Genomic DNA, 23,479 nt, shown 5'->3' on the forward strand with positions numbered 1-23,479 from the left:
AACAATTGAATTACCCACCCATGCGTTTTTTATTGTACCTCCATTTTGTTTTTCTCAATGATTGGAATAAAAGTAGTAGCGAGTAGAAAAGGACGTGTTTTCGTTTGCTCGAGGAAACTACCTCATTTAATCTGCTCGTTTACGGACAAATTTCATTGAGATTTCTCTGGAAATTTCTCTATAAATTATCTAAAAAATCCCTCAAGAATTTTCCAAGAATTACTCCATGAATCTCTTCAAGATTTCCCTAAGATTTCGTTCATGATTTTCCTGGAACTTTCTTCCGCAGTTCCACGGGAATATTGACAAGAGTTCCACAAAAAATCATTCAGTCTCCCGGGTAATTCTCCAGATATTCTCTGTGGAATTCCTCAAGGAGAACCCCAGAAGTTTCTCAATAATTTCTCCAGAAGTTCTTAGAGAATTACTTCAGGAGTTCATCAGGAATTCCTCAAGAAGTATCTCTGGAAAACTGGTCCTCGTTAATATCATTTGGAAATTTCCAGGAATTTCTCTTTAACTTCCTTTGAGTTTTTCCATAAGTTCCCCATTCCAAGAGCTCCCAGAAATTCCTCCATGAGTTTCATGGGGATTCGGGACTTCTCTGAGATTCTAGACTAAATCCCCCAGAAGGTCCCCGAGAATTCCTTCATGAAATTTACGGGGATTCTTCCGGGAATTCTCCGGGGATTCATCAATAAGCTTCCCGGGAATTTCTGCATTAGTTCCCCGGGATTTTTCCCGGAGTTCCCTAAGGATGCCTTTGGGGTTCCTTCAGGAATTCTCTAAGGATTCCTCCAGGGAATCCTCCAGAAATTCCTCCAGGAGCTCTCCGGGGATTTTTTCCAGGAGTTCCTTTAGGATTCCTCCGGGAGTACCCCGTGAATTCCTTCAGGGGTTTCCTGGGGATTCCCTCAGAAGTTTTCTAAGGATTTTTCTAGGAGTGCGCTGGTTAATCCTCCAAGAGTTCCTCGGGAATTCCTCCAAGAGTTCTCCGGATATTCCTCCAAGAGTGCCTCAAGGTTTCCTCCACAAGTTATCCAGGGATTCCTCCAGCGATTCCCTAAGGGTTTCTCAAGGAGTTCCATGGGGATTCCTCCAGGAGTTCCCTGGGGGTTCTTCCAAGAGTTCACTGAGGATTCTTCCAGGAGTTCCCAGGGGATTCCTGCTGGAGTTCCCTGGGGATTCCTGCAGGAGTTCCCTGGGGATTCCTGCAGGAATTCCCTGGGGATTCCTCCAAGAGTTCACTGAGGATTCTTTCAGGAGTTCCCTGGGAAATCCTCCAAAAATTCCTTCAGGAGTTCGCCGGGGATTTTTCAGGAGTTCCGTAAGGATTCCTCCGGGAGTTCCCCGAGAGTTCCCCTTGGGGATTCATTCAGGAGTTCCCTGGGGATTCCTCCAGGAGTTCCATGAGGATTCCTCCAAGAGTTCTATGAGGATTCTTCCAGGAGTTCCCAGGGAATTCCTCCAGAAGTTCCCTGGGCATTCCTCCAGGAGTTCTCTGGAGATTCCTCCAGGAGTTCTTTGGGAATTCCTCTAGAAGTTCTCCGAGGATTCCTCCAAGAGTTCCCAGAGGATTCTTCCAGGAGTTCCCTAGAGACTCCTCCAGAAGTTCTCCGAGGATTCCTCCCGGAATTCCCAGGGAATTCCTCCAGAAGTTCCCTGGGTATTCCTCCAGGAGTTCTCTGAAGATTCCTCCAGGAGTTCTCTGGGAATTCCTCCAGAAGTTCTCCAAGGATTCCTCCAAGAGTTCCCTTGGAATTCCTTCAAGAGTTCCCAGAGGATCCTTTCAGGAGTTCCCTAGGGATTTCTCCGGGAGTTCTTTGGGAATTCCTCCAGGAGTTCCCCGAGGATACCTCCAGGAGTTCTCTGGGGATTCCTCCAGGAGTTCTTTGGGAATTCCTCCAGAAGTTCTCCTAGGATTCCTCCAAGAGTTCCCAGAGGATTCTTCCAGGAGTTCCCTAGAGACTCCTCCAGAAGTTCTCCGAGGATTCCTCCCGGAATTCCCAGGGAATTCCTCCAGAAGTTCCCTGGGTATTGCTCCAGGAGTTCTCTGAAGATTCCTCCAGGAGTTCTCTGGGAATTCCTCCAGAAGTTCTCCCAGGATTCCTCCAAGAGTTCCCTTGGAATTCCTTCAAGAGCTCCCAGAGGATCCTTTCAGGAGTTCCCTAGGGATTTCTCCGGGAGTTCTTTGGGATTTCCTCCAGGAGTTCCCCGAGGATACCTCCAGGAGTTCTCTGGGGATTCCTCCAGGAGTTCCCTGAGGATTTCTCCAGGAGTTTCCCGAGGATTCCTCCAGGAGTTCCCTGAAAATTCCTCCAGGAGTTCCCTGGAAATTCCTCCAGGAGTTCCCTGAGGATTCTTCCAGGAGTTCCCTAGGGATTCCTCCGGTATTTCTCTGGAGATTCCTCCAGGAGTTTCCTAGGCATTCCTCCAGGATTTTTCTGCGGATTCCTCCAGAAGTTCCCCGAGGATTCCTCCAGAAGTTCCCCGAGGATTCCTCCAGGAGTTTCCTGGGGATTCCTCCAAGAGTCCCTGAGGATTCTTCCAGGTACTCCCGAGGAACTTCTGGAGATATTTTCTGGAAACTCATGGCGAAATCGCTGGGCAAGTCCTGGAAGAATTCCATAGGTTTTGCTGGAGGAATTCCCTAGGAACTCCTGGAGGAATTCCCTAGGAACTCCTGGAGGAATTCCCTTGGAACTCCTGGAGGAATTCTCTAGGAACTCCTGGAGGAATTCTCGAGAAACTCCTGGAGGAATCCCCAGGGAACTCCTGGACGAATCCCCAGGTAACTACTGGAAGAATCCCTAGAGAACTATCGGAGAAATCCCTAGGGAACTCCTGGAAGAATCCTTAGGGAACTCCTGGAAGAATTCTTAGGGAACTCCTGCAGGAATCCCCAGGGAACTCCTGGAGAAATCCCCAAGGAACTCCTTGAGACATCCTTAGGGAACTGCAGGAGGAATCCCCAGAGAACTCCCGGTGCAGTTCTGTGGATTCCTCCAGTAGTTCCCTGGGGAACCGGTAGTTCTCTAGGGATTCTTCCAGGAGTTACCTTGAGATTCATCCAGGAGTTCCCTGGTGATTCCTCCAGGAGTTTCCCGAAAACATCTCCAGAAGTTCCTCGGGAGTACCTGAAAAATTTCTCCGGGAGTTTCTCGGGAATTCTTCCAGAACGTCTCGGGGAATTCTTCCAGAAGTTTTTCGGGATTTTCTCCAGGAAATTGCGCCTGCAGTTTCTAGGAGTTACTCGAAAAATTTTCCAGGAGTTCCTTCTCCTGCTCGGGAATTCCTTCAGCAGTTCTTCGGTATTTTTTCCAGGAGTTTTCCGAAAATTCCTCCTGTAGCTGATCAGGAATGCCTCCAGGAGTTGCTCGGAAATTCTTCCAGAAGTTCCTCGGAAATTTATCCTGTATTTCTCTGGGAATACCTCCGGGAGTTCTTCGAGTCTTCTTCCAGGAGTCTTTCAGAAATTCATCCTAAATTTCTCTGGGAGTTCCTCGAGAATTCTTCAAAAATTCTTCCCGGTGTCCTTCGAGAATTCTTACCGGAGTTCCTCGCAAATTCCTCCAGGAGTATCTCAAGATTTCCTCGGGAATATCTCCAGGAGCTTTTTAAAAATAACTCCAGGAGTTCCTCGGGAATTTCTTCAAGAGTTCTTCGGAAATTTTTTCAGAAGTTCTTCGGAAATTCTACGTGGGAATTCCTTCAGGAGTTTCTCGGGAATTTCTCCAGGAATTCCTGGAAACTTCTGTAAGAATTCTTGAGGAAGTTTTGGAAGAATTCTAGAGGAAATTCTGGAAGAAATCAAGAACTTCAGGAAGAACTCAAGAGAGCTTGAAGAATTTCCAATAAACTTTAAAAATAATCCCCGATGAATTCCTGGAAGAATTTCCGAAGAACTTCTTCGAAAATTCCGGAGGAACTTCTGCAAGAATTTCCGAGGAACTTCTGGAAGAATTCCCGAGGAACTTTTGGAAGTATTTCCGAAGAATTTCTGGAAGAATTCCTGAAGATCTCCCGAGGAACTACTGGAAGAATTCCCGAGAATCTTCTGGAAGAATTCCCGAGGGACTCCTGAAAGAATTGACGAGGAAATTCTGGATGAATTCAAGAACTTCAGGAAGAACTCAAGAGAGCTTGAAGAATTACCAATGAACTTTTAAAATAATCCCCGATGAACTCCTGGAAGAATTTCCGAAGAACTTCTTCAAAAATTCCCGAGGATCTTCTGCAAGAATTTCCGAGGAACTTCTGGAAGAATTCTCGAGAAACTTCTGGAACAATTCCCGAGGAACATCTGGAAGAATTCCCGAGGAACTTCTGGAAGAATTCCCCAGAAACATCTGGAAGAATTCCCGAGGAATTCCTGGAAGAATACCCAAAGATCTTCTAGAGGAATTTCCGATGATCTTCTGGAAGACATCCCGAGGATTTCTTAGAAGAATTTCCGAGAAATTCCCGATAAATTGCTCGAGGGCTTCCCGAGGAACTCCTTTCAGAATTCCTGAAGAATTCCGGAAGAAATTTATCGAAGGAATTCCCGTGAAACTACTGAGAAATTCCCGAGGAACTCCTGCAGGAAATCGTGAAGACCTCCTGTAGAAATTCCCGAATAAATCCGAAAGAAATTGCCGAGGAACTATTGGAGGAATTCCCGAGAAACTTCTGGAAGAGTTCCCGAAGAACTCCAGAAGGTATTCCCAGAACATCCGAGAAACTCCTGTAGGAATTACTGAAAAACTTTTAAAGAAATTCTCGGGTAACTGCTGGAGGAAATCTAGTAGAACTCCTGGGTAAATTCCCAAGGAACTCCAGGAGGTATTCCCGGTGAAACCCAGGGTAAGTTCCCGAAGAACTTCTGGAGAAATTCTCGAGGATCTGCAGGAGGAATTTGTCGGAAACTGGGCAAGTCCTTAACTTCCGGCGAACTCCTGATGGAATTTCAGTAGAAAATCGTGGAGGAATCCTCGGGCTACTTCTGAATAAATTTTCGTGGATATTTTGGAAAAAATTCCAGAGGAACTTTCGGGAATATCTTGTTAGAATTCCTTGGATAATTTTTGGAGGGATTCGTACAATAATGCAGGAGGACTTCTTGAAGATACTGGAAAAATTTATGAAGTAAATTTCGTAGAAATCCAGAATGAAATTTCCGGAGAATATGTTTATAGAGGAATCAAAGAGCAATTTCCAGGAAAATTCACGAGGTTTTCTCAATACATTCCAAGGGAGCTCTATTGCATGTTAAATTTTAACTTGTGAATATTCTTACAATTTTAAGGGTTTTTCCATAACTCAGGAGAAAAATAGCCCTAAAAACCAAAGCGGTTGCATACTTCCAGGTCATTTCTGGCGATAAATGACTGCAAGACAAGCAAACGGTTCCTAGCACGGACATCAAAATGCAGCCGTCTTGCATTAAAACCCGATTCGGGATGGCCAATTAGGTTTAGTTTTCCTAGACAGGACAGAGCTACTGGACGTGCGTGAGCTACTAGACGTGCTAGTGCTAGTCGTAATCGAAGAAAAGCTCTCCTTTCGGTGACGCTTTTAGCTAGATTTCACTTGTACACGGAGAAACTGAAAAACTCAAAATTAGGTACTTTTAAACTCAATTTTGAGTTCTTTTTCATCTCCCTTTTCATGCGCTCTTTCTGTTGTTGTCAGAGAGTGAAGAGAGAAACAGCCCAACTTTTGCAGTTCCGTGCGTCAAGCCAACGCTGAGTTTCTAGCACAGTACTCAAATTTGAGTGAATACAACCTAGTCAAAATTTCGGTTGGGTGGAAAAATCTTAAAATTGTTGGAAGTATCACACAGTGGACAACACAACAGCGGACGGAAAACGAACGGCGGACGGATTTCACGGATCGGGACGAAAGCAAAACACCGGTGTACTTCTTAACAGTACTCGAACGAATGATTTATTTTCACTATTTACAATAACAATAACAACATTCGACAACACACACTCACGGTGTGTCTACATTACATAAAGGTCGTCTCGATATGAGGGTTGTCTGATTGAAACATAATACACACTCAACAAAAATTAGGAATTTTTTTTTACATGGAAGCAAGCGGGAACAACTCAACAAAAACATCGATTCCATCAACTCAAAATTGGCTTGATGCACGCAACCCCGAAGTTGGGTGGAAAGAACTCACTTTCGGGTAGTTTCGTCTCTCCGTGTAGGGTCCTTCGGGATTGCTCCATTCTTCCATCCGTCCTTTTCTCCTGTTCATTCTCTCTTACCGATTTCGCAAACAACGTTAGCACTGTACGGCGAACCTAGCATCCGGAAGGTGGCAAAAGCTGGAAGCATACGATGCGATGGCTAAGGCTTCTTGTCAGAATGTTGGACAAAAACCCTGCAAAGCTAGTGTTCGCAAGAGATCTGGATGGTGTAAGAAGACTTGGAGGACACACTTTAAACTTAATTCATTCGAAATTTGTCACTTTCACCCCTTTGATTCCAACCCCCTCAATTGTAATGTAATGTTAAATAAAGGAAATGAGACTATCTTCGTATAGTATGATTTACACATGCAAAATGGTCATTGGCAGAAGAAACTCACAGTTAATTACTGTGGAAGTACTCAGAGAACACTCATGCTACGGGCTCTGCATTAATATTTCCTTCGAATTCTGGGGTCAAACCCTTTCATGGGGTTTTAAATGGATGTCCAGGAGATAATATTTAACTTACAGGGGATAGACAAAATGATCGGGACAGGCAAAATTTCCACTTTTCAAAAAATGTCCAATTAGCTGTAACTTTTCGATAAGTGCATCAAATATTCTAAAATTTTCACTGGAAGTTGATCAACTAGTTTTGTAATAGTGAACAAAATTTGGAAAAGATCGGGCTATTCTGTACGAAGTTATAAGCATTTTAGAAAAAGGTAGAATTATCCGATAGCCAACTTTGAGCTGTTATATCTCCGGATTTAATTAACCGAATGCAATGAAATTTTGTCCATTTATGACTCATATAATGAACTCTGAAAAACGTTTGACACAACTTGAAGTTATTAACGAGAGAAAAAGTTATAGCGATTTCATTAATTTTATGAGAGACGAACCAGCCAAGGGCTGGAAGTCTCTAATAAAGACAAATCAATCAATCAATTAATTTTATGATTTTTTAGTAAATTGGTCTATTTTTAATATGCATCCCATTACTTTTTCAATTAATTACCGCCTATGTTGTTACTTTCTTTCAAAACATATCTGTATTTAAGAAAATCAGAGGGAATTTAAATAACCTATAATTAGCATCTTGAATTTTTAAACGATGTTGAAATTTAGGAAAATTTGATGTTTTATTAGAAAAATAATCTAATCGCTATAATTTTCTTCCGTGTTGAAAATTTTCAGTTATGTCATACGTTTCTCGAAGCTCATTATATAAGTCATAAATGGTCAAAATTTCATTGCATTCGGTTAATTAAATCCGGAGATATAACAGCTCAAAGTTGGCTATCGGATTATTTTACCTTTTTTTAGAATCATTATAACTTCGTGCAGAATCGTTCGACCTTTCCCGAATTTTGTTCACTGATACACAAATAGTTGATCAACTCACAGTGAAAATTTGATGCACTTTTCGAAAAGTTACAGCTATTTGTAATTTTTTTGAGAAGGGAAAATTTTGCCTGTCCCGATCATTTTGTCTATCCCCTGTATGCTTACACAGTGTGCTTGACTTAATTTTTTATTTTTATCAATTTCCTTTGCCAATTTTAGATTACCGTTGCGTTCCAGTACGCCTGGCTGGACGAGATGTTCAAAGAGATGGCCACGTACGTGTTCTTCGTCCTCACCGGGTACAAGTTCCGTCCGGTGTCGCAGAATCCGTACTTCTCGATGCACGCCGACGACGATGACGATGATGACGAAGTTGAAATGTAAGTATAAATTTCTCAAAACTTTGAAGAAAGGAAAAGCATCATCACTTGTGTTCTCCCTCCGCAGTCTCACCCAAACCGGTCTAACCGAGGGCATCAGCAAAGTAACAAATCGTTCACAACTACCGGGTGGCACCATGGTGCACGACGCGAACGACGAGGAACGGGAAAATTTGATCAGCAAACGGGAATCGTCCCACGAGTATGACTAGGATGTTTCTTTCTTTTCCCTTTTTGTAATTATTTATTAGTCGTAACTATTACAATTACCGATAATATTAATCAACATCTACTACTTACCAAACTGCCCGTGGGCGTGAAGCAAAAGAGTAAACTACATTATAGCTGCAAAACCGAATCTGCTCACCGCAATTTACGCGTTATGAACTTTGATTTGATGCGATTGAAGTTTGTTTACTCACCCAAGTGAGGTTTATAGTTTTTCCAACAAGGAGCTTCTTCTGTGATCTTGCGTTTTTTTTATACAATATTGTGGAGCTCAGTGCGGTGTGTAGATTAGATTGACTTTTTTTTAACTATCCTTATGTCGTGTTTCCGACGAGAGTACATACTGATAACCTGTAGTTTTAGGATGTGACCAAAAACAGCAAAAATGATAAGAACGGTAGTTTTTTGATAAATTTCCTATTCACTCTAATGAAACCAGTAGAGACTTTATAGAACTTTGGCATTTGCAACATGATAGTACGCATCATTAATACGTTAAATGAATTACGAATCAGAAAGAATCCCCTCTTATAGATAGATAGTACAGCAGACTGCAAGCTCTCCGTGTCAAAAATGGGCAATTTTTTGGACCACGTGAGTGAATGATGGCAGGTTATATTGCATTATGTGTATAAATTGAACAATGAAAATCAAATGTACCGAAGTTTCACTAAATAATCGATCGCTGTTACTGATCTTAATTGGACTAGTTTGAAGAATGCCTAACTATGGAATAGCAGTTGGGAAGTGACATGAAGCTCTCGTACGCCAATTTGTTGCAGTAGAGAAATGGTGGTAAGCCGTAGGAAGGTTGGTAATATACCAGAAGATTTTTCCAAAACACAACATACAATAACTTAGCTCGTTGTTTTTCAGGAGGCATTGTTGCTCACAAACAATAAACTACCATTTCCCTGACCACTAAACAACATTTCCATTGTCGACAAACCATACATCTCTCCGGGACCACAAAGGAGGTAGTTCTTCAGAGAGGGGTTAGTGCTCGCACCCTCAAGGTTAGCTGCGTAGCCTGCACCAACGAACATCGATGGCTCACTTTGGGGAGCCCACCAAGGTAGCATGCTAGCGTTTAGCTAGTTTTCCGAGAGCTCCTTACCAGTCCCTGCTCTCAGAATCATCGTAGAGGCATAGAGATGACCTATCAACTGGTGAAAATCCCTCAACCTAAAAAGATTAAAGGGAAATCAACACCCACTGAAAAGACCACACAATGACCATTCCGGTGGTGGGACAGTTCAACGCCAAAGATGAGAAACTGAGGTTCACCGTAGAAGAAAATGCGAATGGATCCCTTCGCTTTCTGGATCTCACACTCACGAGAAACGAAGAGCTATTCCAGAAAATCTGCTTCCCCAAGCAGTAGGATGGTCGCTATCTGGACTACAACCCGCATATCCACAAGGTAAACACGATGATCACGTTGGTCGATCGAGCACTCAAACCGACGGACGTGGAATGTAGACAAAAGAACAATAGAACGGTGAAAAGCATTCTCCGCGCAACAACTACAACCGGAGAATCTCAAACGATGAACGGTGGGATATCATGCACACCGGCATTACAACACGTTAGAGAAGGAATGCAACGAGGAACCGAAAAAGTACGTGTCCATCCCATACATACTGGGTCTCAGTGAGAAGATGAGTAAGACGTTGAAAAAACATGACATCACCGCTTCCTGTAAAACCACTATTTTTAGAAAACATAAAGACACAGTACTGCCGCCACTCGCATAATAGTCCCATCTTTGCTGGGTTTCCTATTCATATGGGACTGTTTTGCGAGTGGGGGCAGAGTACCACTGTTAAAATAGACAAACGTTGTGTATTCTATACTTTGTGGAGCATGCGAACGCAAGGAATATATTGGATAGCCATCTCAAACACTTGGCAAGCGCATAGCGCAACACAAGAACTCGGTACGCACGGACGCATCAGTGACGGAACTCACCCAACGCGCGCTAGACAACTGACATCAATTTGATTTCTCTCGAATTTGAATTCTGGAGAGAATCATCAATAACGCGAGCAGACTAGCAGCTGAGGTAGTTCACACTAAGATAAACAGAGAAACGACGGTTAAGGTACAGGGTGACGTAGACGGGTTCTCGCACACATACAGCAGCTTAATAAACAAACTGAAAGACGAGCAACAATGAACAGGACGACACAGAGACGAAACATGGCATAGATAATTAGAATTAAGTGTGCCACCCCAAAGAATGAAGGCGCAGTGGAAATTGAAAGTGTTTGATCAATCAAATCGAAAATTGTAATCGTTTGTAATTATGTGATTGTAATAATGTGAATATGTGTTTATTTGATCCTTCCATATGACAGTGAGTTCCGAAGATGACCGAAAAACAAGAGTAGGTTGAAACGTAAAGTTAAATTACGAATTTAATTTAAAAAAACCGCCTATAAACACCAGTCAAAAGCGATCAAGAAAGGCCATTCCAGTCAATCCCTAGCCATATTATCGATGTACCTACGACTGCAACGGTATAAACATCCACAAAAGCAGGAGTCTGCAGTCCACACTCATGAATATAGAAGTCCCAGAAAGAGACATTGGATGGAAGATCGCAAATCTACCAAGATGTCCTACCTGCCGAAAAGTGCCATGAAAAGCAACGAACAAATAATGGCATTCATCGAGTCCAAAAGGCTTGGACAAGGATATGCAAAGATGGAAATTATGTTGAGCTAGCTCTCGCCATTACTAGCGTCAAATAGGGGAATTCGTCTAAGACTGAATCCCAAGAATGAACTGCCTAAGCGAATCGGAAAATGGATAACAACAGTAGTGAAAACGACAGTAACTAATTACAATTAAAAAGGAAGGTCCCAGTAATCTCAACAGAATCTACCACACAAGGCACAAATTCCAAGTCGCCTTTCACAAGAAGGTGGATCGTCATCACATTGAACAATGCATATTGGCATTGTTCAGGCAAACCTACAGAATGCAAAAGGAGCATCGGACGTACTTCTTCAAAGGTTTGCCAAAGAAGATCTCAACTTGGCGTTAGTACACGCAGAAAAATATATATTAAATTCTAAAATAAACGACTTTGAAACAAAAATAAAATACCATTGATCCACGGCCTAAGTGCGATTTTTATTGAATCAACAACAGCAAGTATTTGCTTCAAAGCATTTATTTTGTTGTTTTTAAGTCTAGCTGTCATAAGCCTGAATGTAAATTCAAAGTGAAAAATATTTGATTCTAATATTCAATTTCATTGAAACAAATAAATTTCTACTTTATTTCAAAAATATTTATTTTTGATTAAAAAAAACACATAATTTTGAATCAAATACATATTATTTTCGTTTTAAAAATAATATTATTTGATACTAATACATTTCAAAAAGACCATTAAAATATATTCGTAATGGATTATCTGCTTTGATTGATTGCGATCTAATAAATACTGAGAGCATGTGATCAAAATGCTCCCATTAGTTATAAGATCGTATTCAATCAAAGTAGATAATCCAATAAAGATGGATAAGACTTTTGGGGAATCATATTTACTAGATTGAGCTAAATATATAATCTTAACAATAGTTTTCAGAATTTTGCAGTTTTATACTTTTCGAACATCGACATGTTTGCTGTTCGTAGCAAGTAAGTTGTTGTGCAGTTGTCCCTTGTTGTATCAGCAACAGCCGGTGGAGGTGGAGGCAGCGTAGTTGCAGACGCAGATTCGACGGAAGGTTCAGTGGAATAGCGGAGGAAGAATCTGTCAATCAAAAAAGGTTTCCTTAGTAAACATAATTTTATGAACAGTAGATGCTTACCAGGTCTTTTCTCCATTACGGCAACATGCACTTTCTTTGTATCCGCTAGAATCAGCTACAGATTGAGTTCCTCGAGATCCTTGCGCTCGATTTTGCTGAACAGGTTAGCTGTGTAGCCGATATTTAGAAGGAGAAATATGAATTTTAGAAATAAACAATAAGTTTCACTTCATTGTACTTACCAAAGAAGGCAGTTACTGTGTCATCCGACAAACCAAACGTTTAAAATAAATTGAATGTTTTTAGTGTTCTTACTACGACCTCTATTTTAACAATTTCGTCCGGCGAGTCTTTTATTTTTTCAACAAAAACAAAATGCCGGCGGATATACTTGTGCAAAATGCTATATTTATTTCAAAGTAGTTATTTTTTTAAATCAAAAACACAACGACTTTGTTTCTAATACATTTATTTAAGAATCAAAGTCGCTTGGTATTAGAATTAAATATTAATTTGCTTTGATTTAAAAACAGTAATGAATTTGAATCAAAGTGGTTATGCATTTGTTTCAAATATGCGACATTTTTCTGCGTGTATAGCAACCGTGTATTAGGAATCATAGGACACTGGGTCTTACAACACCTAGAAGTAAGTCACTCAATGATGATAGCCATCCTTTTCCAAGGACAGCTATTCTAGTAAATGGAAAAATTAATTTTACTCTCACTATAGAATTCATCGTTCGAGACATCGTAGCCATAAGGATGAAGGTTCCAGGGTCTTTAGTGGATTAAGTATCAGCTAACGTTCCTGGTGATGAATAAGAAGCTCCGATGTCGTCCTCAATCTGCAAATGTGTCATCAGCTGCCGGCAAAAAACCAGCATTTTATCATCGGTTGTAAAGCCAGCGCTCACCACGTGGGACAGTAGTAAAATCAACAAACGAGGTGAGTCCCATTTAGAATAATAAAATTATACAATCGTACTAAGAAAGTTGCCCTCAAAGGTAAGGCATGTCTGACAGGAAAGTCCCATGCTGGAGCAGCGATCTTCAAAAAAAATAAGAACATGGTTAGAAAACTCTTCAGAAAGCAACTTCGAATTGGGGTCAATATAAAGAGGCCTTAACTGGCTTCTAAATGGTAAGTCGACAACCTGAAGCGTTCAACATAGCTGTGGTCATCACAAGTTCTTACTTCATGCTTCCACGGGTCGATCGATGACAAAGACCACCAGCTAAGAATTGTGTGCTTAACTGGTAGTGCAGTCTAGGCACTGTTATCCTCCTGACTGCATTGACTAAATTGAGGAGGTGCGTGCCAAGCGTCTGTCCCCCAAGGATGTGCGATCCAAACAGTGTCTGTTCTGCTATATCTAAGGTGGCAGTTCGACCAACGCGATGTAGGCAGTCCCAAGTAACCATGACGCTGGATATAGAGCATTAATTTCGCTTTAAAGTGTATTATATGACATGCGATATAAAGTTGTTTTGTCATTTAGGTACCATTAAAGTAGGTTTAAAGTCGAAAGTGGCGCTACTATTGTTGATTTAAAGCAAGCTTTACTGTGGTGATTGCTAAAGCATATAAAATGCTTGTGCCATATAGCTAATGCAATGAATTCGTATGGAATGTATACTTAAAGCATCATGTCAACAAAATGAAAAAAGTATTTTTGTCATTTGTCAATCTATTTTTATCTACCCATACCTGTTCCGATACTCTCACTCTCATTTTTTATTCTATTTCGGGAATTGAACCAAGACTGCTGAAACTGGACCACGATGGAAGTCGGACGCGCTAACGCTGTGTGTTACGATGAAAATGTATTTTGCAGCTGGAAAAATGTGCAACATAAGATAACGTTTACTCAGCTCGTGCCTTATTGAGTTGTGTTTTCAGCAGCTCTAAAAATTGTGCTGGGATCGGCATGCTATCAGTTATCTTACTTTCCCAAACTTATCCTAGTCGAAAACAAGCGATTACAGAACCGATTGATTCCACAAACGAAGATAATATAAAGATATAAATTTGTCTGTGTTGATTCTGTTCTTTTTGTTTTTATATGTGTTCAAAAAGCACAATAAATTAGGAACAATACAAACAGTGCTTTTATCCTTTCTTTTAAGAAATCGGAGCACTATGTTAATGCGAGGTATGCACTTCAAACGGAATCGCTCAAGTAATTTTCGTTCAGTGCTTTATTTTTCCGTGACCGGAATGGTCAAGAAATTTAACACAGCAAGCCCCATTTAATTTGACGTTTCGTTTTAGCTCCGTACTAGGATCCGGAATAAAGCGACGCTTTCTTATTTCTTGAGCGATTCCTTGCCTGAATTTCCCACGCATCGAGATAGGCCAAGAAATTTCTTGCGATCTGCATACCACCCATAAATAAGGAAACCTACCCCACATGAGTTTTGTTCCCTCAGCATCTGATTGTCTTCATGTCCCAACCAGAAAATTTTCAAACAGCAACATCTGAGCATGATAACCTAAGTGCTACGCAGCAATCCATGAAAATTTGGGTTTGTTTTCCTTTCTTTTCAATGGTTCTGTTCCTAAAAATGTTTTACAGTTTTTTTCTTCGAACTGAGTGTTTTTTTCTGTTTACAGTGATGGAAGCCTTAGTAAAGGCATATATAAAGTAATAAATGTTTGCATTATTGCTTTCCATAAAGCTTTTAACATGATAATGCAATGAAGCATTAAACAACGGCCCTATAGAGCTATACCGAACTGTCAAAATCCCATAATGCTTTAATGCTTTCATAATGTAGATGTAACGCTTCATTACATGACAGATGTAGAATAAAAGTTATCTTGCATTAGCTAAACTATAATGCGATTGAATTAATGTTATGATATAATGCTTGTGGTTACTTGGGTATGGAACAGAAAGATTTGCATTTTGCGAAACTGTCAATAATGTGAGGAGAAAAACAACATCTTCTTTCGGCTTGTTGACACGACTGCGATGGAAACCTGCTCACAGACAAAACAATAAGATACTGCAAGATGACGTCACGAAGCCGTGCACTGACAGTTCAGCGAGCTTGTTTACATGGACTTAGTCTCTGGCGGAGATCCGGAAAAACTGTTTTTCGATACAATTTCAGTAAAACGGTAAATAGACGATTGGTTTTGTACTAGTAGAGTTGAATATAATCGATATTTCCGTATCACAATGGTTTCGGGACGGAAGACGTAAATTAAATTTTCGCCGCCCGTTAAAAATTCTAACACCTTGTAAACAAGCTCGCTGAACTGTCAGACAAAGCGAGGTTAGATCAGGTGCTTGCAGTACCCTATAATAGTGGTTTCGTAGCGCGGTGTCACGAACACTAATGCAAATCTACTGGTTGAAAATATGCCCATTTAATTTTGCTGGGATCAGCTGATCTTTGTTTACTATTTTCAACCAGTAACTCAAGTGGTGTTCGTGTAATGCAGCGTGTACGTACACGCAACATTACTAAAAGCAGAAACCACTATGCACTGAACGAAAACCCCCGCCGAACGGAAAATGATTCTTCATTCAATGCGATACAGATCCGCAGAATCTCAATTTCGAATGATTTCACAGCAGAATGATTTTACTGCCTTCTACTGAATAAAAATCATCCTATTATAAAACAAAAATAGACGCAAACATAAATGATTTTTCGCTTGACGTTTGTTGTGAATGATTATCATCACCAAATCATCAGAAACCATATTCCACTGTGTTCCATACCGAAAATCATTCGACCATTGAACGAAAATCCCCACCGCCCAACGAATGAATCCTCATTCGAGCGTATGCTCAAGCGCTTATTCCCAAAACTGAATGACAATCCCGACCGAATAATTTTCTAAACAACAATGGCGGATTTTTATTTACTCATTGTATTCTATTATTTTGTATGTTGTCTGCCTTTCAGTCAAATATGAAAAGATGGAATTAACATATGAGCATTATGATAAATCAAACTGAACATACTTTATCAAAGCCGCGTTCCGAAAATCATTTAGTTTTAGTTTGATTTTCATTTAGCTGTTGGAGCGCCATGCCAGTTCAAAATTCCAAAGTTGAAGTGCCGCAGGAAAGGTGTCGCGTAAAAGTGTTTGACTTCGGTGAAGTGTGAAAAAAGTGAATGTAAGATTAAAGTGAAATGTGATTTCTGTATACGAAAATTCTAAATAAAGTTTAATTCATACAATGAAAATGTGTTATACTTTTTTTTTCAAAACATCTAATATTACAACCATTCTACTAGTTTGCTTGGAATTGACTTCAATTGAAATCAGTTTCGTTCAAACTAGTTGTGATGGTTGTAATATTAGCTGTTTTGCAAAGTATTAGAAAAAATGAAATACATACAACAACGTCTATATGAGCAACATCAGATTTTGCAAACAATTTCATTCATAAAACGACCGGTGGACTGTATGAGTTTTGAATGATAATCATCCGCACCTGGATTTGTTTTGATTCTGAATTGTATGATTATAATGGTTACTTTGAAGGATTTTTATACCGTGTGTTTTGATTCTGTCAGATAAGCATTTGAATGACAAACTTCCAAAAATCATCTGATCTTAGGCATGGGGCTCGGATGAGGCAATTTTCATTCAATTTCTGGCGGGGATTTTCGTTCAGTGTGGTGGCTGCCAGGTGGAAAGATCACTTTGAGGAATTGTTATGGGAATGGAAGAGCGACAGACAGAATTCGAATCAAATGATTGCTGGTGGTCAACATCGATCTGGCCAAGGTAGTGGTGACGAAGTGATACTAGGTTGTGTACTTCAGTGACGTGCTATGATGATGTTACCCGCAAGGTGAGAAGATAAATTGCAGCTGCGAAACGAGCTTTTTTGGTCTGCGAAATCCGCTGGAGTCCCTTAGGCTGCAAACGAAGATGTTCGGAGCATATCTGTAGGATCCCCATCACCAATGTTTAAACGGCAACCCGGATCAACAACGTCGCTAGCAACCGCAACGAGACACTTGAACTCCGTGGCTTATAAAAGATACACTACAGATCCAAAGACCATCATTCATAATACGAATAATGTGAAGATGTTGACCATGAAGCGATGCCAGATAAATGCTTAGGTCACGGCGATCGCTAATACTCTGTACACCGCTGAAGACGAGAACAGAAGACTTCAACTTCCCCTTCTGAGAGTTTACACGACGAACCTGCAGGTGATCTACGGAGAATACAATGACGTTCATAATATCATCACCCCGATTCCGTAGAGGAAGAAAATGTATAAATTCAGGAAAAAAGCATATTATTGAATTTGAAAGCCTCTAAAGCGAAACCTTGGTCAAGGTAGAATCGATGATAGAAGATTTGGAAAAAGAGAAACGTGTAAAATCACTCAATCCTATGTCATCAACGTCGTCCGCTTCAAATCAGTCATCAGGCCAACCAGTAATAGTTCACACCCATTTCTATTCTACACCCTTACCTACTTTTGCTAGACGTTATGAAATATGGCCACGCTTAAGGCTATGCAAGGGACGAAGGACCTTTGGGTTAAAGTCCCTCGACAACAACAAAAGAAGAAGAAGGCTATGTTCCAGGACATGATATAGCGATCCAATGATTCGGACGCAAAAAAGTTGTACCATTTGGAGAGCTCAGAGGAGGGCAATACGGAAGGTGTCATCTGCATGGAGACGCTGCAACACAACAACACAACATTACTCCTTGAGTCCCATATCCTTGGTCTTCTAAATATGCAAAAGATTCTCGAAAGGTCATCATAGGAATTGCGTTGTCTAGTAGATGAATGCTCCATTTACGTTAGATCAGTAGCTCACCAGAATGTCGCAGATATTCGTCGTAACCCTTTTAACGCAAGTGGTGGATTTCCTGACTCGTAGAATATGAGGAGCTTCTTTCAACCAGACCGAGCTTCCAGAGTTTAAACAGATTCTTGCAGCAAAGGTGCGTGATCTTAGAGCGGTACGAAAATGTAACTCCAGTTACATTCTACAAGTTACCAAATTCGAAGAATCCTTCATCCAAGGGCGAATTCTGTAAATCGTCGCAGTGCAACGTGTCGCTAACAATAAATCCTGTATAAACCAAGGTTGTTAACCGATAAATTATCGACAGTTAACTCAACGCAAACTCGATAACGATAAAAGTTGCTCGACAATCCCTCGATAACGATAATCAAACGATAAATCAACGCGAAGAACGTACCTTCCATAATTTTGCGATAAATCTAGTTACCCTAGTGACGACATCAACAACGGTTCAGATCGCGAAGAAAATTTTCCGGAGACGTTATCGAGTCGATAATTTCCACAGTTAACTGAATCGCCGATGACGAGTCCGTCTGAAGACGTTATCGTTATCGACGATAAACGATAACAGACGTTAACTTTATCGGCGATAACGATAATTTATCGATTAACAACCTTGGTATAAACAGTATGAAGGTGAATATAGAACGAAACCACACCTTGAATTTTCAAAAGCACAAATCTGCAGAACCATAAGTCGCAAAGCGCTGAAAAGTTGATAGATTGATCAGCCGCTGGTGGTGACCAATCGATCAACTTTTCAGTGCAATCCGTCGTTTGATTCTTCAGATTTGTGCCCTTGAAAATTCGAGGTGTGGCTTTGTCATATCTTCACCTGAAATGGGGGGTTTTCTCATGAGTGTTGTAATGATCCGTGTTTTACGATAGTCAAGATACAAGAGAGCTAATCAGGCTGACACAAATTTCGATTTCCTCTTATGTCACCCCCCCCCCCCTCGGAAAATTTTTATCGGAATTTGACATTCTGAAGGGGGACACAAATAAATTATTTAAGAAGTTTAAAATTTTTTCAGTAAAACTAGAGTTACCGTGAGGCGCCCATATTTCGTGCACTTAAGAATTCTCAAAGTTTGATAAACGTCTGAAATTTTACCATAAAGTATATCAGATTAATTTCTTCAATAATATTTAGTGCTGGTACTGTAGCTCCCAAGAAAAATATAAATTAGGCAACTTCACATTATACGAGATAGTTACAGCATTAGTTTTGATTTGTTTGAAAGTGCCAAATTTCGTGCACGGGTTCCAAATTTCGTACAAAATGGGTCCAAATTTCGCTCACTCTAGAAGACGTAGAATTCGCCTAAATGTGTTAATTTTCAAGAGGTAGCATACTCTAACAATACCAATGAAACCATAACGTGGAGATAAAATCGATGCCTGTGACGAAATATGAGTGAATATTTGCTGTTTCCCATGTTCGTCCCAGATGTTTACATTGAGATTTCAAAAAAATCTTCTGTAGTTTTTGTGGTTATCATTTTTGACGATTGGTTTGCTCATAATTTGCCATCTTAATTAAACAATATATTGTTTGCTATTTGAATCAAATGTTCACTAACTTTACTGATGGTCAGTAATGTGAATCAATTCATTTTCGTGATTGTAGCTGTTTACCTTTCTATTATGTGTCATTAATAGTCACATTCCTCGGGAGGTTAGTTCTAGTAAAATGTCGTCTTCCAAATTTGTGTTCTGGCAATAAGACTTACGGCAATAATTTGCATGAATGAAACTAGCGGCTTTAAGCTACTACTTGCAATGTTTGGATAAATAAAATCATCCTGAGCTTACTTAGTATTTCCACATTTATAAATTTGTTTATTTTTTCTCACTTTCTACGTAGTTTATGAGCAGTCCCTAACTAAATTTAAACTAATTAAAATAGTTATTAGAACTATTATTAATAACCGAATCATGCGATGGCTACAAGTACACATGAACCTCTAAAACAAAGTTATAAAAAAGAGTTCGCGAAATTAGGGACCCATACAAATTTTGGGTTCCTAATTTCGCCAACAACATAAAAGTTGAAACAAAATAAGAAAACAGCATTTTTAGGAATTTTTATGGCGTTTTATAATAAAACATATTGAATTGAAATATTCAAACATAAATTGGAATATTTACTTTTGCTAGAGATCGAAATACTTGTTCACTTCCGTGAGTGTTGATTTTCTCGTATCTCTGAATACGGCATCTGCTATTTGCATACATTTGCAATTTATTTTTCAATCTTTGACATAAATCAAATTTTTCATTTCTTTTTTTGTGAATTGTATTGAGATCAAATGTAGTTTTGAGGTTATAGCAAACTTTTGATGATTCCGCTGTTAATTAGATAATAATGCTCTCAGATGTCAGAAGTTAACGAAGTTTGGGCGCGCACGAAATTAGGGCACCCCACGGTACCGAGAAAATTTCTTAACATATCCGATGAGTTTGACGATTTTGCCTAATAGTTTGGGTAATTTTTCATCAAATACATTTATTTTTTATCATGCCCCCCCTTGACGAGTCAGAGAGGAAAGTGACAAAAGAAGAAAATGAGATTTGTTCCGGCCCAAGGATGGAAGAAAATCACTTCTAGTGACAAATGATACAGGATACGAACAATCCAAGATTGCCTTTGCTCTTGCAGTAGCATGATGCCGACACCCTCGCCCCGTGCTTGTATCATGGGATCACAGGCAATCAAAGCATCTGATGCACGCTTTATCATGGGATCACACGTTATCGGATCATGTTACAAGTCGTGATAAATTTTATTCATCACGATTTTCATCACGATTCAAACCACTTATGGACCAATAAACAGAATTCATGGTTGAAATCAATACATTCATTTGCATATCTTAATATTAAAGCAACAAGAATTCACAAAAAATGGATGATTTTCGGTATTTATCATTTCGACTTCATGATAACGATCGCATCATGGCCGCACATGCCTCGCGATTCAATTTTCGCGGAGCGTGGTTTGTTATAATGCTTGACGACAACGTTCTATCGTTGTTGCTATGATCGCGCGATGCGCTTCAACCGCGACACATTCAGGATCTTATCATGATCACTAGATTTCCATCCTTGTTCCGGCCTCACTCAGTTTATTTTTATGTTTATTTATATTCATCGTTATATGGTTTACTTTATGATGGTATTGCGCATTTATTTCACCACTAGACTATCGCACGAATCTTCAAGAGTGCGTAAACTTAAATAAAAGTGCGCGATTGCATCAAATCAACTCGGTGTCTTTCGAGCACTTATTCAGCATAGTACAAAGAAATAGTGCGCTGAAGACATCAATTCAATTTGACTGACTGCGCAGTCCAGTGGTAAACTAAATGCGCAATAGTATTACACTATAATAGTCAGAGACCTGTCAACTCTAGATTGAGTTTAAATAAGGGCGAAAGTAACATGAGAGAGTTCTCTTCATCGACTCTCTCTTCTGCAAATTAAAGTGACAAGATGCAAATTTAATCGAACTTTTTTACACTTAGACGCTAGATTGCATCGCAACCTAGCGATTTATGACCAAAAAGTTCGACTATACTTGCATCTTGTCATTTTAATTTAAAGAAGAGAGAGTCGATGAAGAGAACTCTCTCATGTTACTTTCGCCCTTATTTAAACTCAATCTAGAACTATTGTTCTGCCTATAATCGCATATCAGTCCCATATTGTCTGAATTTCCTATTCATATAGGACAGTTATGCGATCATAGGTAGTGTTGCACTGAACTAAAATGATTTGCTGATTCTGAATAGAGAAACTGGAGAAAATATTTCAAAAGGCGCCACACTTTTTTCCATTTCAAATGGTGGGGGAATCTAAATATAATGAAGACCATGGAGCACCAAATCTAAGTGTAGGGTGTTTACCGAAACTGATATAGATGCAACTCCGATTCCAGTTTCAACCAACAAGACTGGTTCACCTAAATGGCATGGAGGACGTAGGTACGGGAGACCATGACAATGGAAAGAACTACTACGCCAATGCAGTAGAGGACGGAAATAAGACAACTCCCGCGCGGAGGGAAGTTAAGGATGCCATTCACCAGCTCAAAACCAAAAAAAAAGCAGCTGCCAAGGATGGTATTGCAGCCGAACTCATCAAGATGGGCCCAGAAAAGTTGACCACCTGTTTGTACCGTTTGATAGTTAGGATCTGGGAAACCGAACAGCTACCTGAGGAGTGGAAGGAAGGGGTAATCTGCCCAATTCACAAGAAAGGCGACCATTTGCAATATGAGAACTTCAGGGCGATTACTATTTTGAATGCTGCCTACAAAGTGCTATCCTAGATCATCTTCCGTCGTCTGTCACCCAAAACGAATGAGTTCGTGGGAAGTTATCAAGCCGACTTCATCGACGGCCGGTCGACAACGGACCAGATCTTCACCGTACGGCAAATCCTCCAGAAATGCCATGAATACCTGTTTATCGACTTCAAAGCGGCATACGACAGTATCGACCGCGCAGAGCTATGGAGAATCATGGACGAAAACGGCTTTCCTGGGAAGCTGACTAGACTGATTAAAGGAACGATGGACGGTGTGCAAAACTGCGTAAGGGTTTCGGGTGAACTATCCAGTTCATTCGAATCTAGCCGGGGACTGCGACAAGGTGATGGACTCTCATGCCTACTCTTCAACATCGCTCTGGAAGGTGTGATGCGACGACCCGGGCTCAACAGCCGGGGAACGATTTTCACAAAATCCGGTTAAATTGTGTGCTTTGCGGATGACATGGACATTATTGCCAGAACATGTGGAACGGTGGCAGAGCTGTACACCCGCCTGAAACGCGAAGCAGCAAAGGTCGGACTGCTGGTCAATGCGTCCAAACAATGTAGGTACATGCTGGCAGGCGGAACCGAACACGACTGCGTCCGTTGTGATTACACAAACTCATCAGTTTATTTTGGACCTGCTAGTGGACATAGTACTCTGAAGCCGTGATACATCTCCGGAACATATTCTCCAAATAACTGCTCCTCATATGTATATATATTTTCATCTATATTTTTCTGTTTGATTTGTGATATACATCGTTTACATAGTCTCCTGGATATATGGATTTTTTCCGTTCTTTGGTGAACTTCGATTGGACTTGTTTTTTTTTTTTGGTTTGGGTCGAAGTATGATGGACTTAGCTTTTCTAACGGTATGGTACTGCCTCAAACATTCAGAAATAGGTGTTCCTCTTTCACCACTATGGCTGGCTTGTTCTAGAGTTTTTTTTTGGTTCTCTCAGATTTCAGCTAGGACTAAGTACTAAATGTGTGATATCAAAGATTTCCTTTTCGGTAGTTACGTCTACTTGGTAGGTAGTTAGGTACAAACACGGGTCGCTTAAAGTCGCACTCTTTTGATTGGTTGTTGTTTTGCCTTCTACTGATGCATTCTAGAGGTGTGAGGTGTGTGTGTGCTGTAGAAGCTTGCTTGGAATCTTCAACAATCTGGTTGCTGCAAGCACATGCGGGGAAGAAAATGCATTATCTGAGTGGGTTGCGAAGAGGAGGGTCTTTGGTTTTGCTTTCAGCAAATGCTTGCCTTTTCAATTTACAGTGGATGCGGGTTTCCGATGTTTAACATCTATGTGTGAGTATATGTATCTGTTTTACTTGCACTAAAGCTTTCTTCGGAACTGTTTCGTTTCTTTTAAATTTGCTAGTTTTGCTTTCTTTACAAGGGAAATTCCCACTTTCTTCGCAATCGCATTCCAATTGCT

At 40.3% G+C, this 23,479-nt stretch overlaps 1 protein-coding gene across 1 annotated transcript in view; it reads left to right on the forward strand.

The window, feature by feature from the left end:
- Positions 1-8,821, forward strand: part of LOC109421974 (protein GPR107) — an 18,561-nt gene extending 9,740 nt beyond the window's left edge. Inside the window, exons 8-9 of the mRNA XM_019696610.3 lie at positions 7,755-7,915; positions 7,983-8,821. Coding sequence (XP_019552155.2) covers positions 7,755-7,915; positions 7,983-8,127 — 306 coding nt within the window. The 3' untranslated portion in view covers positions 8,128-8,821. The remainder of the gene's footprint in view (positions 1-7,754; positions 7,916-7,982) is intronic.
- Positions 8,822-23,479: the final 14,658 nt, after the last annotated feature.

Source organism: Aedes albopictus, chromosome 1 (genome assembly GCF_035046485.1).
Source record: "Aedes albopictus strain Foshan chromosome 1, AalbF5, whole genome shotgun sequence".
NCBI lineage: Eukaryota > Metazoa > Arthropoda > Insecta > Diptera > Culicidae > Aedes > Aedes albopictus.